This window comes from Alosa alosa, chromosome 14 (assembly GCF_017589495.1).
Source record: "Alosa alosa isolate M-15738 ecotype Scorff River chromosome 14, AALO_Geno_1.1, whole genome shotgun sequence".
In the NCBI taxonomy this organism is placed as follows: domain Eukaryota; kingdom Metazoa; phylum Chordata; class Actinopteri; order Clupeiformes; family Clupeidae; genus Alosa; species Alosa alosa.
Window position 1 is genome coordinate 11,836,218 of NC_063202.1, and position 18,913 is coordinate 11,855,130.

At 45.0% G+C, this 18,913-nt stretch overlaps 1 protein-coding gene across 3 annotated transcripts in view; it reads left to right on the plus strand.

Moving 5' to 3' along the window:
* Positions 1-18,913, plus strand: part of fes (FES proto-oncogene, tyrosine kinase) — a 42,127-nt gene that overhangs the window by 14,249 nt on the left and 8,965 nt on the right. For all 3 annotated transcript variants that reach the window (XM_048263579.1, XM_048263582.1, XM_048263580.1), the window contains exons 9-18: positions 1,356-1,551; positions 7,992-8,072; positions 9,769-9,891; positions 10,738-10,824; positions 11,043-11,165; positions 14,987-15,040; positions 15,588-15,706; positions 17,128-17,222; positions 17,890-18,013; positions 18,301-18,458. In XM_048263579.1, the coding sequence (XP_048119536.1) occupies positions 1,356-1,551; positions 7,992-8,072; positions 9,769-9,891; positions 10,738-10,824; positions 11,043-11,165; positions 14,987-15,040; positions 15,588-15,706; positions 17,128-17,222; positions 17,890-18,013; positions 18,301-18,458 (1,160 nt within the window). The remainder of the gene's footprint in view (positions 1-1,355; positions 1,552-7,991; positions 8,073-9,768; positions 9,892-10,737; positions 10,825-11,042; positions 11,166-14,986; positions 15,041-15,587; positions 15,707-17,127; positions 17,223-17,889; positions 18,014-18,300; positions 18,459-18,913) is intronic.

Consider the following 18,913-nt stretch of genomic DNA (forward strand, 5'->3'; position numbering starts at 1 on the left):
GCTTGCACACACACACACACATGTGATGTGATGATGTCCAGTAGCAAGCTTTGCACACGCTGCACAGACATATGATGTGATGGTGCCCATGCGTAGGTGTGTCTCACTAGTTCTGAAAGTTCCTCCTGGGCAGCAGCTGTAAGCTATGAGCTGTTCCTCTGGGCAGCAGCTGTAAGCTTTGAGCTGTTCCTCTGGGCAGCAGCTGTAAGCTATGAGCTGTTCCTCTGGGCAGCAGCTGTAAGCTATGAGCTGTTCCTCTGTGCAGCAGCTGTAAGCTATGAGCTGTTCCTCTGTGCAGCAGCTGTAAGCTATGAGCTGTTCCTCTGGGCAGCAGCTGTAAGCTATGAGCTTTTCCTCTGGGCAGCAGCTGTAAGCTATGAGCTGTTCCTCTGGGCAGGAGCTGTAAGCTATGAGCTGTTCCTCAGGAGACCTCATCAGTACTCCAACTCTCTTTCTAATCTCTTCTTTTTCTCTGTCTCTCCTCTTTCTCTTTCAGTCACTCTCTCATTCTCTCTTTCTCTGTCTGGCACACACTGTTCCCCTGTTTTCCTGCTCTGCTGCAGGACTGATTAGGTTGACGGTGGCACGGGTGGATGTAGTCAGAATGAGAAGTGATGTAGGGTGGCCTGTGCTCATTTGTCTTGGTTTTTGTGGCTGTCCAAAGCCATTAGCACTTACAGCTGATTTATGGGGAGTTAATACGCTGTATAATTAATAAGAAGCCTCTCCGGTGGATGTCAGAAGAGTATTACTCTGGCTTTTAGTTGGTTCCATCTTTAAAGGGTGTGTGTGTGTGTGTGTGTGTGTGTGTGTGTGTGTGTGTGCATGCATGTGTGTGCGTGCGTGTGTGTGCGTTTCCTTTTGAGTAGTGTGTTTTGAGAGCCGTACGAGCCCTCAAGTCCACTTTGATCAGCGTGAAAGTAGTAGCATGTTGACACAAATTGCACATTAGATGTGCACAACATGTCCGCCCATCATAGCGTCCTCAGAAGCTGATGAGGTGCTCTGATTAGCGGCGCGCTCCTGTTGGAGCTTGTTAATGCCGCCCGGAGCACATCTGTGGCAGCCAGAGCGCTGGGGTTCAGACTCTAATGGCAAAGCAAATGAGAAGTCTTGGAGAAGTTAGCAGAACATGGCTGTACTTGTGCATTTCTGTTTGTTTGTCTGGTGTTTGTGTAAATGTGTGTGAGTTTTTGCGAGTGTGTGGGTCGATAGCTGATTATGTGCATAGTGGTCGGACAGGATCTGTTTTTGTACTGTATGTCTGTGTATTATTTGCAACTTTTTTTACAATAAATGTAATGTTTCTGCACATTTTTGTAGTCATACGTGCGTGTGTGTGTGTGTGTCTGCAGGATATATCAGTACAGTAAGCGCAACGCTCTAGAGGACAGCCGTCAGCAGGTGATGGTTTCCATGGTGACGAGGGCGCGGCTGGAGGCCCAGAGGCTGCTGCTGGCCGAGAAGCTCCAGTGGCTGGGCGACCGCGATCCGCCGCGCATCGACCTGGACGACGACGACCGCCGCTCCATCACCTCGTCCACCTCCAGCGTGAGTGGCCTTCTGGGGACACACAAACACACACACTCATACACACACACACACACACACACACACACACACACATACTCATGTTTATCTACAGACACAGACATGCACAGATATACACATGCACACAGAAACACACTCACAGAAACACACACACACACACACACACACGCATATGCACTCACACAGAAAAACATACACGCACACACACTTGCCAAGTAGCCATTACTGGACGCATCGATCTGGACGATGACTGGCACTCCATTATCTCCTTCCCCTCCAGCATGAGTGAGCAATACACACACACACACACACATACACACACACACACACACACACACACACACACACGTGTAGTTGCGGTCAGTGGAAGGAGTGACTGTGTGAACATAATTGTTGGTCATTTTCTTTTGCTCATTTCACTTCCCTTCAAAACGTGTCATCCTAGTGGCCCTATAGAGACTCATTCAGTTTTGTGATAATCTCTGTGTGGAGCTAAAAGTGACCTGTGCCTTACACACACACACATTGTGATAATCTCTGTGTGGAGCTAAACGTGACCTGTGCCTTACACACACACACATTGTGATAATCTCTGTGTGGAGCTAAACGTGACCTGTGCCTTACACACACACACACATTGTGCCTGTGCCTTACGCACACATGCATTGTGCTTGTGTGAAATACCTCTTTTAGACGCACTTCATTCCATATAGATGGATATGACATAGGTGGATAGAGTCCATGGAGGTACAGGTAGTAGATGCTAAATGCTTTCCAAAACGAAGTTCCACCAAGTGTCTGAAGGGATTAGATTCCGGTGGTCTGTCACAGTCAAGCCTGTTTGTAGTCAGTAATAGAGAAGTTGTGCATTTGTGTGTGTGTGTGTGTGTGTGTGTGTGTGTGTGTGTGTGTGTGCCTGTGTGTGCGTGTGTGTCTGTGTCAGCCAGGACACATTGCCTCTGTCACATTTGCAAAACGGCTCTCACAGTTCTATGTGTATGTTCACACTAGGAGTGTCAGCAACGTGGTTTGAGCCGCGCCTGAGAGTTGCTGAAATTAAGAGCAACACGAAACCGAGCGGTTCTTCAGACACAATGCAGGCAGTGTGTTCAAGGCACGCGTGTGTTAGTGTGTGTTTATACATGTTAGATTTTCATGTGCACAGGCACAAGCGTTTATCTGTGTGCCTTGTATGTGTGTGCGTATGTGTGTGTGTGTGTTTGTGTTTGTGTTTGTGTTTTTTTGTGTGTGTGTGTGTGTTCCTGGAAGACATGCACAGGTCAGTAAAAAAACTACTGCTCTACCGACATTCCGCATCGTCCTTCAGCATTGCTAAATGTCTTCAGCTTAGTAACCGCTTAGTTACTGTTGCTATTATGAAATAGTGAATGGTACTAACCACAACTATGAGGAATAATGTGCCACATCAGGACTTTCACCATGGCCGCTGGATCATTAAGCCCTGTTCTGGGGGAAAACTGTTTACAGAAAAGGGTTAAAAGATGTTGAAGGTGTAATCCATCTCCAGACTTGACTTTCTCTGGAATATTTTCGTAAAAATAATCTAACCATTTTGCCCAAAAGGTTTTTAGATTTGTGAAAGATTAAAGACAGAAGTGGCACTGCAACAGAGCTGCTGTTGTCTTTCCGCATTGAGTTTGCATTTATTAAATGCCAATAAACCCACACTGACAAACATTAATGAGCGCAAATGAATATCTGACAGATATGTCACCAGAAAGCAGTCACATGTTTTTGTTTACCCGTGGTTGCTGTAGAGACAGAGAAAGCTTACTGTCTTTCACCTAACTATCAAATACGTGGCGTGACTGCTTGAGCCGTGCTGCAGCCATGTGTCGTATACGTGGTCATATAAACGTGACGGCTATTTTTCAAGCAAATGGCAAGTGAGTGGACAGTGGTCCTGTAAAAGGATACGATGAAAGATAGCACCGCAGCAGCTCCTCAGCAGACCAGTGTGAGAGAGGGTCATGGTGAGATGAGAACACACACATGCAGTGTGAGAGGGTCATGGTGTGAACGAGAACACACACATGCAGTGTGAGAGGGTCATGGTGAAAACACACATGCGGTATGAGAGGGTCATGGTGAGATGAGAACACACACATGCAGTGTGAGAGGGTCATGGTGTGAACAAGAACACACACATGCAGTGTGAGAGGGTCATGGTGAAAACACACATGCGGTATGAGAGGGTTATGGTGAGGTGTGAACACACACATACAGTGTGAGAGAGGGTCATGGTGAGAACACACACATGCAGTGTGAGAGAGGGTCATGGTGAGAACACACACATGCAGTGTGAGAGGGTCATGGTGAGATGAGAACACACACATGCAGTGTGAGAGAGGGTCATGGTGTGAACACACACATACAGTGTGAGAGAGAGCCATGGTGAGAACACACACATGCAGTGTGAGAGAGGGTCATGGTGAGAACACACACATGCAACCGGCAGTAGTGGCAGAACACACACGCCGCAGATCTGCTATGAATGAGGCATTATGGTACATATGTAGCCTCCAGGCTTAAACACACATTATGACGAGCAATTGGTCTGTTCGGTGTATTTCTGCACAGAAGCGCTTGCATGGAGCGCAGCAAATAGGCCCTCCGTCTGTTCTCTAGCTGGGTCGTGGTTGCAACGTGGTTTGAGCCGCGCCTGAGAGTTGCTGAAATTAAGAGCAACACGAAACCGAGCGGTTCTTCAGACACAATGCAGGCAGTGTGTTCAAGGCACGCGTGTGTTAGTGTGTGTTTATACATGTTAGATTTTCGTGTGCACAGGCACAAGCGTTTATCTGTGTGCCTTGTATGTGTGTGCATATGTGTGTGTGTGTGTGTGTGTGTTTGTGTTTGTGTTTGTGTTTGCATTTTTTGTGTGTGTGTGTGTGTGTTCCTGGAAGACATGCACAGGTCAGTAAAAATGATTGGCCAATAGACACTATGATGATACTGCTCTACCGACATTCTGCATCGTCCTTCAGCATTGCTAAATGTCTTATGAAATAGTGAATGGTACTAACCACAACTATGAGGAATAATGTGCCACATCAGGACTTTCACCATGGCCGCTGGATCATTAAGCCCTGTTCTGGGGGAAAACTGTTTACAGAAAAGGGTTATAAGATGTTGAAGGTGTAATCCATCTCCAGACTTGACTTTCTCTGGAATATTTTCGTAAAAATAATCTAACCATTTTGCCCAAAAGGTTTTTAAATTTGTGAAAGATTAAAGACATGATGCCAATAGCAGGAGACACACAGTGATGCTATTTAATGGCCCATTACCTTAGATATTGAGTAAATATGCTTTGTGTGTGACTCTCCTCAGGGATGCTTAATCTCTGCCTGTGCTTGCTGCTGTTGTTGGTATTATGAGTTCTTTGAAGGCTGGGTAATAAATATAGAGTCTTCCCTGAATTACACTTTACTTTTAAATGCCATTAGTCATCAGTCGTGTGCCCTAGACCCTGTCCTGGTGTCCATTTAGGGGCAGCCCATTATGGGCAGCCGTGGCCCACTGGTTAGCACTCTGGACTTGTAACCGGAGGGTTGCCGGTTCGAGCCCCGACCAGTGGGCCGCGGCTGAAGTGCCCTTGAGCAAGGCACCTAACCCCTCACTGCTCCCCCTCCGCCCGTTGAAGCAGGCAGCTCACTGCGCCGGGATTAGTGTGTGCTTCACCTCACTGTGTGTTCACTGTGTGCTGTTTGTGTTTCACTAATTCACCGATTGGGTTAAATGCAGAGACCAAATTTCCCTCACGGGATCAAAAAAGTATATATACTTATATACTTATACATTTCCCTGCATTTCCTTCTATTAGCAGAGAAGCTTCATACTTCAAATGCAGGTAGAGCATTCATAACAGAACTGGAGATTGGGGGGGGGGGCTTGTGGAACATGTTTTGTCAGCATGTGGGATTCAGTCACAGAACGAACGAGAAATTATATTGGTTTAGTGTCCTCTCCCAGGTCCTCTGTCCTTCCCCTTCCCCCTGGCCATAGCAAGGAAGTTTGGTCATTCAAATGTAACAGATGACATTGTGTGCGTGTGTGTGTGGGGGTTCTCAAAATGTAGCTGTAGTGAGGAGCCAGTATTAGTTCCTAATTATTTGAATGAGGAATGAAAGCAGCCTGGTGTAGCTGTGAACATGCAGATAGTTGTGTTAACTTCACCAACAAGTGAGAAGAGAATGTTACAAGTTGTGTAAGATGTGTAAGGAAGTTACAAAATTTCTGAAAGCTCCCTACTTGGGTAATGTGGATGATTTTGTGGACCACAGGGAAGTAATGGCTCAACATCTCATTAACATCTTAGCTGAGCAAATCTCTCACTAAAAAACGAAATGACCCCTTTCCATTCTAAAAGCCATAGTGGATTTTACTAGACAACAAACCATAAAGTAACCTCTATATCAGGCTCATTGAGCCATCCAGCCCTATCCTGGCATGAAACCATGATTGATGCTTACATTTAAGATACCCTGAAGCAGTATAGACCCTTTCAAGAGAGTTCCATTATCAGCATCATAGTTGGCCCCACAAGGCTTCCGTTTTAACATTCCATATGTTATCTTAATGCAGAGGAAGTAGATTGGGAACCAAATAGAACGTTCAAGCATTGTTTTTGTTTTTATTGTTGAAAGGGTCTATAGAACGTTCAAGCATTGTTTTTGTTTTTATTGTTGAAAGGGTCTACAACAATAAAAAAAAAACAATGCTTGAACATTCTATTTGGTTCCCAATCGACTTCCTCTGCATTAAGATAACATATGGAATTTTAAAACGGAAGCCTTGTGGGGCCAACTACAAGGATACAAGGATACAAGGAAGTTTATTGTCACATGCATATAGTTACTGGAAGTAAGAAATGCAGTGAAATTATGTCTGGTGTCAGCCTATTTGTGCATTAATGGGGGGGGGGGGTAAAAAGTGCAGTAGAAGTGCAGTAGAAGAGGGGTTTAGTAGATTAAGTGGCAAGGGCTGCATAAAAAAGGTGGGGGAGGATTGGGATTGGGTGGGGGGCACCAACAAGGAGCACCCAAGAGCAACAGGGGCAAGGAAAACTCCCCTTACCAAGGAAGAAACCTTGGGCAGATCCACGGCTCAAGGGGCTAACCCAACTGCCAGGGTCTTGGTGTGTGTGTTGGGGGGATGACAGGGGAGATGGGATAGTGTGCTGTGTATGTGGGGAGAGGGCAGTGTGCAATATGTGTGTTGGAGAAGCTTCCTCATGAGACAATGTGCTGTGTATTGGGGGGGGGGGGGGCAAGTGTGCTGTAAGTATGTTGGGGATGTGTGTTGGAGAAGCTTCCTGATGAAATAATGTGCTGTGTATGTAGGGGGGGGCAGGGACTTACTATTGCAAGCAGAGTACTGTGTGTAATGTATGTGAGACGATGACAGTGAAGATGTGTGTGTGGGGCGGGAGGATTGGAGCAGTGACTGTGTGTGTGTGTGTGTGTGGAGTGTGTAGGTGGGTAGGTGGGGCAGTGTGCTGTAAGTATGTAGAGGATGTGTGTTGGAGAAGATCCCCAATGTGCTGTGATGTGCTGTGTATGTGGGGGCTTACTGCAAAAGTGCAGTAAGTATGTAGATGATACTTACTGCTTAGCAAGCAAGCAGTGTGCTGTATGTATGTGGCGTGTGGTGGGATGACAGTGATGATGTAAGTGTGTGTGTGTTGGGGGTGGGGTGGGGGGGGGGCAGTGTGCAAAGTATGTAGAGGGTGCTGTAGTGCTGTATGTATGTGAAGATGACAGTGATGATGTAAGTGTGTGTGTTGGGGATGGGGGGTGGGGTGGGGTGGGGGGGCAGAAAGGCTAGGCAATCAAGGACATGGGTAGATGGAGGAGAAATCAAAAATAATAAATAAAAAGTGTGCAAAAGTTGGAAACTACAGTATGATGCTGATAATGGAACTCTCTTGAAAGGGTCTATAGGCAGTAGTCAGTGGGGAATGCTTACATTTGCTTCAGTGTATGCTACTGTGGCTGACTTATTTCCATAATACTGCATCCCAAATAAAGCACACCACCGCAGGGCAGACATGCATGAAAAAAGCAGGCCACCCAGGGCAGACATGCATGAAAATGAGCTGCTTTGCCACAGAAGAAACAAATTTAGATTTAGATGAACAGTACGTGTGTGTAGGGACAGATAGTACTGGGCTCATCTGAATGTTGCAAATGCAGAGGCACCAGACCCAGTATAAACACTGCACGGAGGCCACAGGCTGATGATGGCTCAGATAAGGTACCACAGATAGGCCTAATGATGCTATCTCTGTCTCTTGGTGTCTTTTTTCTCCTTTATGCTCTCTCTCTCTTACTCTCTCTCTCACTCTCTCTTCTTTTCTCTAAATCCTTCTTATTTCTTTCTCTCTGTCTGCTGTTCTGTTGTGTGTTCTCTCCCAGGGTGGAGAGAGGGAGTTCCGGCTGCCCAACTTGGATTCGGTCATGTCTCATCTCGGTGCCCTCTTCAAGCCCAAGTACACGGTCAGTCCACTCCTGTCCTCCACTCATCCACTCTTGCACTCCAGCTCACTCCTGTCATCTCTATTCTCTCTCTCTCTCTCTCTCTCTCTCTCTCTCTCTCTCTCTCTCTCATGCTCTCATGTTCTCTCTCTCATGCTCTTATGTGCTCTCGTTCCTCACTCTCCCACACTCTTCCTCTTAGTCATCTGCCCTCTCTTCCTTTCTTCTTTTGTCTCCTCTTGCCCCCGCCCCTCTTCTCCCATAACCTCACACTCCTGTTTTTCACCTCCTCTGCCATAACCTCACACTCCTGTTCTTCACCTCCTCTGCCATAATTCTACACTCCTGTTCTTTTGACCATCAGTCTTTTCCGTTTATTTCCTACTTCGCTGCTCCTCCCAGCTCTCCAGCAGGCACACAGATGCTAGTTGAGGCAGATGCTAGTTGATGCAGATGCTAGTTGAGGCAGATGCTAGTTGATGCAGATGCTAGTTGAAGCAGATGCTAGTTGAGGCCTTTAGCACTTGTGGAAAACGTGGTCACATTTTTGAGTGAACCAAAGTGAACTTACTATTACTTATACAAGTTACAGAAATACCAACGTGGTGTATACAGCAACTGCAAGTCATAGATAGATGTCTTCACATGCAGTAACTTGGATGCATCAGTAGTGTGAGGCTCTGTTTTGATTTCTTCCCTGTGAGTGGAGTATAACAGTACTCCTGTACTCATGTCTTGTACTCATGTCCTGTCGTGTCCTGTGAGGGGAGTATAGCAGGACTCCTGTACTCATGTCCTGTGAGGGGAGTATAGCAGAACTCCTGTACTCATGTCTTGTTGTGTCCTGTGAGGGGAGTATAGCAGTACTCCTGTACTCATGTCTTGTACTCATGTCCTGTCGTGTCCTTTGAGGGGAGTATAGCAGGACTCCTGTACTCATGTCTTGTTGTGTCCTGTGAGGGGAGTATTCACCTTATTCACCCGGCTGCTATAACGAGGCTGAGGGGTACACTTGCTATTACACCTCAGTCCAGCAGATGGTGGTGGTAATGTAACCTGACTCTCGCCAGATGAATTCCGTTCCGCTTAGCTCCGCCTAGTTTCACTAACATCCATCTGGGACCTCTTCCATTGAGAGTGATTTCTGCACCCGATTTTATGGTACAGCCAATCAGGGCCAGGGCGGAGTTTCATAGATGTGACAGCGTAGAAGCCACTGTGAGACTGTTATCAGCGTAACGGGTTACTTCGATGTGAGTGGGTTGAAGTAAAGATGTCAATAGATGACGGACAAGTGGCTTATTCAATCATATGCAAGCATTTTTTGATTAGGCCCAGCCTTCTGAAGCAACACTCCAGTGGATTGGTCCCAGATGGATGAGTGGAGCTAGGCGGAACGAAATTCATCTGTTGAGAGTCAGGTTAGTGGTAATGCACTCCGTTTGCAAACTGCCGAAAAAAGCTCACCGATTAAAGAAGAAGGGTTTACTGGCCTGTTCTTCTTCTTCAGTGAATTGTTTTTTAGCAGTTTGCAAACGGAGTGCATTACCACCACCATCTGCTGGACTAAGGTGTAATGACAAGTCTACCCCTCAGACTCGTAATGGCCGCCGGGTAAATAAGGCGAATAGCAGGACTCCTGTACTCATGTCCTGTTGTGTCCTGTGAGGGGAGTATAGCAGGACTCCAGTACTCATGTCCTGTTGTGTCCTGGCAGGTGCCCCCAGCGCTGACTCCAGTGGCTGAGTCGGACAAACCTCTAGCTCAGCAGGGCTGGTACCATGGGGCGATCCCTCGCCTAGAGGTCCAGGAACTGCTCAAGAGCGATGGAGACTTCCTGGTTTGTTCTTATCACCATGCCAACAGGATAGGATAGCAATGTGACCATTCTCACCAGAATCAGTGTGTTGTGTGTGTGTGTGTGTGTGTGTCTATTGACATAAATTCAATTATTATACGGCTCTTCACAATGCTACTAGAACGCTCCATTGACTTGAATGGGATTTCCCAACGTTCTACGCTAAAATAAATATAATTATATAATTACCGCTGTCAATGGCAACGGGTTTTGTGCTGCTGATCATATCACCATAAAGTATTCCGGTCACTTCTTGCATTGGAACTTCATTCAAAAGTGAAAGCAAACGGTTGATCAGTTGTGTTCTAAAGAATGTTTGATTCAAGTTCAGCGTGGTTAAGGAACTATTTGTTTCTCAGCAAAAGCCACGCGAAAACGGTAACAAACAAGTGTAAAGAGACATATCGTGGAGTTTATTTTTTTCGTTTTGGCAAGTAGTCGTATAATAAAGGGGGATAATGTATAGAACGCCCGGTCATTATGGGAAAATAAGTCCTTTCAGGGCTAAACAAGACCCTCAGACGCCCTCGGTTCGCCCTGTCGGGACTTATTTTCCCAATAATGACCGGCGTTCTATACATTCTCCCTTACTTATTTAATAAGTAAATTTGGTATTCTCTGGATGAAGTATATGAACTGCATTAGCCATTAAGTGATGCATGTATTAGGAATGCTGACTGACAACTTAAGGAAATGTTTGCTTGGTAAATATGGTCAAAGAAGGAAGTGTAGACCAGGTGATAGTATAAATGAATAGTATATAGTGGAGTCAGTTACACATTTATGCACTGTGCAATTAATGTGTGTGTGTGTGATATTATTTTCCAGGTGCGGGAAAGTCAGGGTAAACAAGAGTATGTGCTCTCAGTGCACTGGGGAGGACAGTGTCGGCATTTCCTGATCCAGAGCTCAGATGTAAGACTGTGTTCATGAGTGTGTGAGTGTGAGTGTGAGTGTGAGTGTGAGTGTGAGTGTGTGTGTGTGTGTGTGTGTGTGTACAGTACATAGGTGTCTTGTCTGTCTGCATGTCTGGATATGTATACTGTAGGTGTGTCTGTTTGTGGGTTTTATACATTAGTATGTTTGATTCTCTCTCTCTCTCTCTCTCTGTGTGTGTGTGTGTGTGTGTGTAGAACATGTTCCGTCTGGATGGTGCAAGCTTCCGCAGTGTCCCTCTGTTGGTGAACCACCTCCGCAACTCCAATCAGAGTGTCACCAAGAGGTGTGACATCAGACTCAAAAGACCTATACTCAAGGTATGCACACACACACACACACACACACACACACACACACACACACATGCTTGCATTCATGCATACAAACATTTGAATATGCACACACAGACATATTTACATTACGTACACATACACCCACACACACACACATTCTAACCACATACCCATAAGTGGATCCTATATCCCGGATCTACACAGGATCTCCCAGATACAGGCACGCCCGATTAGCCTGGCGGGGCCATCCTATATCATTGAGATGTATAGTCTGGCATCGAACCATTCACCTCGCTTAATCCAAGGGGCGGGCAGAGAATTGTCTTTCAAACTGCCTAGGCATGCAATAGGCCAGCTACGACCATATCCCAGATTCGGTCGGCAAAACGGCAAATACATCCTTCTTCGAAAGGTAATGACTTAAGTGCATTGTGTTGCTCAACTTTCAAAGAAAAGCACAAGTCCAACTCCTCCAAAGTTGACGCCAACGCCGATTCAAACAACCGCTTCTTAGCTCAGCCATAGCCACCTTCCTTGTTGTTCACAGTCGCAGGACTGTCGTTATCCCAGTTAAGCCCGCCTTTAAGACTCTCTAACAAAATAGAGCGCTGTGATTGGAGAACATCCACGGTGCTAAGCCAATAGAAATCCCTATGGTTCGATACTAGACGTACAGGCTGAGCAAATTAATTTGCCGCCGCTAGGGTGCGTCTAGATTTCTAGGCTAACGCCCGATCCTTCCTTAAAAATAAACATGTTCTTTTCTATCTTCTGTTTCTCAGGTAAACCTACGCTGTGTCAGAGTAAACAAATGTGTTGTCTATCCATTGCTTTACCGTAATAGTTTGAGATTAGAGTCCATTATGGTATAGTCATAGTTAATTTATATAGTCAGGTTTGCTTATATAGCACAATTTAAAACAACTTGTGGTTCACCAAAGCGCTCAAAAACAAAAACAAAACTATGGTATGAACCGGTATGAACTCAGCTGTACAGAAACCCTGTGAGAAGAATGTTCTTGTTTTGGGAACAGAGCAGCTAATGTGCTGAAGACGTGCCCCTAATTGACCTCACGTAGGAATGCGTCCGCTCAGACTGCGCTCTATGGTGGCTCTTTACGTAGGAATGGCCCGTCAGACTGCGCAGTGGCTTTTACGTGGGGAATGCTGGCCCCAAATAGACTGCGCTCTATGGTGGCTTTACGTTAAGGCCGCTCAGACTCGCTCTATGGTGGCTCTTTACGTGAGGAATCGTCGTCCGTTCAGACTGCCTATGGTGGCTCTTTGCTGGACTGGCGCTCTATGGTGGCTCTTTACGTAGGAATGCGTCCGCTCAGACTGCGCTCTATGGTGGCTCTTTACGTAGGAATGCGTCCGCTCAGACTGCGCTCTATGGTGGCTCTTTACGTAGGAATGCGTCCGCTCAGACTGCGCTCTATGGTGGCTCTTTACGTAGGAATGCGTCCGCTCAGACTGCGCTCTATGGTGGCCCTTACGTAGGAATCGTCCCCCAGACTGCATGCTCTATGGTGGCCCTTTACGTAGGAATGCGTCCGCTCAGACTGCGCTCTATGGTGGCTCTTTACGTTTCATTTGAGAGAAATGAGTCAGTAGAATTAAGTTGCTCTGTTGACATCCGGATGCAATTATCGGCTTCTACTAGTTAGTGGAAGCCAAGCAACAATAAATGTTGTTACTCAAATGACTATTTACACAGAAATGCGATAATGATAATGCGATAATTAATGACACACACACACACACAGAGAGAGAGAGAGAGAGAGAGAGGGAGAGAGAGAGGCATTAATTGAGCCTTTTCTCTTTCAGTGCTTTAGGCAGCCATAAATCATGAATCAGCAGTAAAAGTTTTTTTAGTGTTCTTTGCAGTAAAATTTTAACAGGGTCTGAAATGCAATATATTGGTGAAATTGACTGTGATGACCCCTGTTCAAGATAGTAAAGCAAAGGTCAGCATTGTAATTGTTTTCACATGAGCGTGTCCAGACTGCTCCAGAGAGGGAGGCTTGCTGTGTGAGTTGTGTGCTTCATGTCTGTGTGTGTCTCTGTGCACATGCTCACACATTTGATGGTAAACCTGCACATATAGAGATACAAATAGACATACACCCGCATACTCATGCATGCACGCACTCACGCACGCACACACACACACACACACACACACACACACACACACACACACACACACACACACACACAGGGATGGATTACTGCACGGGCCTACCCAGGGGCCCAACGGGTAAGGGGGCCCTGAAGAATCACTGCCTCAATATAAAAAAAAATTCTGGGGGAGGACCCCCAAACCCCCCCTCCCACATATGCGACAATTAGTGGGGGGCCCTTAATACATCTGGGCCCAGGGGCCCGAAAGTTCATAATCCATCCATGCACACACACACACACACACACACACACACACACACACACACATTATACACATACACAATTGCCTTAGTTTTGGCTTAAAGGAACACGCCATCTCTATGGGTAATTAGCCACATAATTTTCAGTGTCCCGCCGGCGGGAAGGTTACCCCCTCCCTCACCTCCCCCCAACATTCTAAATCAATTGTATGTACCATATTGCTATGTAGCATAGGAATGTTATACACCATTTCAAAGCTTTGACGCCCGCTTTTGGTGCTACCCTGACTTCTGGCTGCAGTGTAGCTGCAGCACAATAAGTAGATGCAACATATTGGGTACTGAAATATTCACAAGAATCCATAGAAATTGAATCTTAATGTTATCCAATATTAGTTGTACAGATGTATAGTCTATCTTATACACACTCATTGAACCAACAAAGTAAATGCAAAAATAGAGACTTTTTTGTAATCATTCCATATTTAGTGTAGTCATTCCATATCAGAACCCCTGAAGTATAATCCAAATACAAGCATGAAACTTCAATGTGTTACCTTTCATTTGAGACCAGGATTATGCTTCTACACAAAGGGGTGCATGTGCAGTAAGCATTTTGATAACAAAAAGTTCTGGGACACAAAACGGGAGTGCAAATGTGGTCATATTGTTCAGAGATGGTGCTTCAGTAATCATGGAGGGCTGAAATGTGGTCAGTTCAGAAAGAAAAAAAAAAAACTTCTTCTAGCCTTTCTAGAGGTCCAACACATTTCTTTGATGGGTTCTCAGGCCCAGAAGGTCTCCAGGAAGAGGTGGGAACAATGCCCTTGTAAATAGGCACAGTGCAATTTTAGGCAAAAACTTAAAATTATTTTTGAGATTTAAAGAGTTAGCTTGTTTGCTATCTAGCCCAGAGTTAGATAAGAGTATACAGACCCTTCCCTTCTCTGTGTGTGCACTGCTAAACGTTAGCCTAGCTTAGCATGATTCACTGGAAGTAGGCTAGACCAGTTAGCCTATTAGCCTATAGCTCCCTTTCTCTGTGTGTGCACCGCTAAACGTTAGCCTAGCTTAGCATGATTCATTGGAAGTGGGCTAGACCAGTTAGCCTATTAGCCTATAGCTCCCTTTTAGCTGTAAGCTATCACGTATCAGGAAGTTACATTTACATATAAGCTTTTAAGATTTGAGTTTACCATTCGACAGACTGCATGATTAGTTGGTAGGCTTTTCCTTTTGAAGTTCATGTGTTGATGGGATATGTTCTGTCTGGTTATTCCCTCTGGGGCAGAGAGCCAGAGAGCAGCCCTGTGATGAGTTCAGACACTACTAAGTGGATTGCTGATTTCTTTTTATGAGACTGCTCACACATGGTTTGAATTGGTGTTTAATATCTCTCATTCACTTTCTTCTTTCTATCTGTCTCTTTCTATCATTCTCTTTTTCTCCTCCTCTTTGAAGGACAAATGGGTTCTGGAACATGATGACGTCATCTTGGGCCAGAGCATTGGGCGGGTGAGCTCTCATGTCTGTGTGTGTAATGATGGGCTCTGTTGTACAATACAGGATGACATGTAACACCAATGCTGCCATTCAGTTCAGCTTGTATGTAGGTCTGTGTCTCTGTGTGTTTCTGAGAGAAAGACAGGCAGGTTGTACAGAATGATATTATTTACATGTAGGTGTTTATGAAGTATGCACTTCTGATCATGTAGGTGTTTATAAACTATGCACTTCTGATCATGTAGGTGTTTATGAAGTATGAACTTCTGATCATTTAGGTGTGTATGAAGTATGCACTTCTGATCATGTAGGTGTTTATGAAGTATGAACTTCTGATCATTTAGGTGTGTATGAAGTATGCACTTCTGTTATCTTTTTTGTTGGGCCTTTAGTCATTTGCCCAGCTAATCTTAGACAGACATGACATCAAGTTTCTTGCAACCTTGACATCAAGTTTCTTGCAACCTTGACAGTCACAGTCAAGCCTGTTTGTAGAGAAGTTGTGCATTTGTGTGTGTGTGTGTGTGTGTGTGTGTGTGTGTGTGTGTGTGTTTTACAGGGGAACTTTGGTGAGGTGTTTAGTGGTCGTTTACGCTCTGATAACACTCCGGTGGCTGTTAAGTCCTGCAGGGAAAACTTGGCACCAGATCTGAAGAACAAGTTTCTAATGGAGGCCAGGTGAATACACACACACACACACACACACACACACACACACACACACACACACACACACACCACACAATTCATCCTGAAGATTACTAATTGGTTAAGACAGCCAAACTGCCTTGGCATTGTAGTTGGTAGACCAGCAGAGACTGAAAGACTTTTTTCAGGTTGTATGAATGAAAAGCCATTGGCTGAAAGTATTTTAAACAGTCTTGCTCAAAGTAGCATCTTTAATGTGCAGTTTTATTAACTAATAGCACTGGACAGACGCCACTCCTCCCATCTCTTCCTGTTTAATCATGGACAGAAGTACAATTATAAGTACAAGATGGTAGTGGAATGAGGGACTAGAATAAGCAGTGTAGGTTGAGTATTATTCAGATTCAGATTTTTCTCATTCAGGTGGGTCCAAACTGGTTCATATTGACCTGCTGAGGTGGAGGATAGGAGTTTGAGCTCAGCAGGGTAGCACATTAAAGGCAAGCCCTGTGTTTCATTATGCAGGGTAGCACATTAAAGGCAAGCCCTGTGTTTCATTATGCAGACTGGGCACAGAGAAAGTATATCGGCTTATTTCTTGGCCTTGACAGCATAAAGTATTTTGGCTGTACAGTGACTGTATCTATTCTACATGACACCTAGTCCTACAATCAACAATACAATCGAAAAGCATCCATCATGTCTAACTTGTGTTGTAAATGATTGGTAGGATTTTAAAGCAGTATGACCAGTTACTACATCTATTGTGTTGTAAATGATTGGTAGGATTTTGAAGCAGTATGACCAGTGACTACATCTATTGTGTTGTAAATGATTGGTAGGATTTTGAAGCAGTATGACCAGTGACTACATCTATTGTGTTGTAAATGATTGGTAGGATTTTGAAGCAGTATGACCAGTGACTACATCTATTGTGTTGTAAATGATTGGTAGGATTTTGAAGCAGTATGACCAGTGACTACATCTATTGTGTTGTAAATGAGTGGTAGGATTTTGAAGCAGTATGACCAGTGACTACATCCATTGTGTTGTAAATATGGAGCTAAATTTGTCTCAATAATATTTGCGCAGAGGGGGATCCACAAATATTTCTTGATTTGCATGTGTGTTTTGATATCTACAAATAAAAAAATCATATTTTTTCATAAATGCAGAATCACATTTCACAAATGAAATTTTTGGATTTACAAATGGCATTTTATTTACAAATGCACATCTATATTTGTAAAAATCAATATACGAGTTACAAATATGTTTTTTTTATTTGTAGATATCAAAACACACATGCAAATCAAGAAATATTTGTGGATCCCCCTCTGCGCATATACAAATATTATTGAGACAAATTTAGCTCCATATGTAAATGGTTGGTAGGATTTTGAAGCATTATGACCAGTAACTACATCTATTGTGTTGTAAATGATTGGTAGGATTTTGAAGCAGTATGACCACCCCAACATCGTGAAGCTGATTGGTGTGTGCACACAGAAGCAGCCCATCTACATCATCATGGAACTGGTGCAGGGTGAGCGCTCCCCATACACACACACACACACTCACACACACACTCACCCACACACACACCTGCACCCACACACACACACACACACACACACACACACAGACCCACACCCACACCCACACACACACCCACACTCACTCACACACCTACACACACACCCACACTCACTCACACACCTACACCCACTCACACACCCACTCACACACACTCACACACACACACACTCACACATCCACACACACTCACACACCCACACATACACCCACTCACACACACACTTACACACACACTTACACACACCCACTCACACACCCACACACTCACACCCACGCGTTGGTGAAGAACATACTGTACATAAACATATACGAGGCCTATGCAGAGAAATCTCTGTCCATGAAGATGATATACAACACATACAATCTTGTACACAGTGGCAACCAATCATTACCCCAATATATGAGTGTGTGCATGCATATATGTATGTGTATGATTACCTTTATGAGTGACATATCTGCCGTTGTATCTGTGATGTGATGTGATGTTTTTGTGTGTGTTGTCTTTGTGTGTGTGCACGTACGTGTGCACGTGTGTGTGTGTGTGTGTGTGCACGTGTGCGTGTGTGTGTGCGCGTGTGTGTGTGCATGTGTTTGTTGGCATGTTAAACCCACAGGAGGAGACTTCCTGTCCTTCCTGCGCTCCGAGGGACATCACCTGAGATCTCACATGCTCCTCCGCATGGCAGAGAATGTGGCGGCCGGCATGGAGTACCTGGCCAGCAAGAAGTGCATCCACCGGTGAGAGAGGAAGACAAGTATCCAAGAGAGAACAGCAGAAGTATAGAAACAGAGATGGAAAGATAGAGAGAAACTCATAAAGACAAGAGAGGGATGTACTGATGTGTAGGTGATAACATTGAGAAAAGATATTTTAAAAGTGCTCACATGAATGAACAAGAAGAATGCCTTGTTCTGCAGCATGACAAAATCAGTGACTTTATCTTCCCCTCTCTCTCTCTTTCTGTCTGTCTCTCCCTCTCTTTCTCCCTCCCTCCCTCCCTCCCTCTGTCAATATCCTCGTGCAGTGACCTGGCGGCACGTAACTGCCTGGTGGGGGAGCAGAGCGTGGTGAAGATCAGTGACTTCGGCATGTCGCGTGAGGAGGAGGACGGTGTTTACTCCGCCGCCGGGGGCATGAAGCAGATCCCAGTCAAGTGGACGGCGCCCGAGGCCCTTAACTACGGTGCGTCCCTCCTCACCTCACCCACACCTGACGCATCTCCTCACATACTGGCCGTGAGAGAAACACTACTGTCATGGAACTAGCTGCTAGAATATCAGTAGCAACAAATTAGCAGCTAGCTTTAGTGGGGAACTAGTGTCACTGGTATACTGCAACTACAGTGTAATTTGTTCTGTGGGATTCTGAGCTTGAATACATCCTCATGTTCACTGTTTAGTATAAAAGGTATTTATGGTAAAACCCTTATATGTGCAAAAGTAGGCAATGGCATTGTTGTAATCACCTGATTATTTCAAGATTGTTGGCCTTATTTGAAATAAGTGAACATACACGTGAAGATGCTGTTACCTATTGCTGTTTCACATTGAAGTTAAAAATACAAGTGCTCATTCACTTTTCCATTTCTCTCCACTCTGTCCTAAATGACTCGTCTGAAAGTGGTGATCTTACTTCAC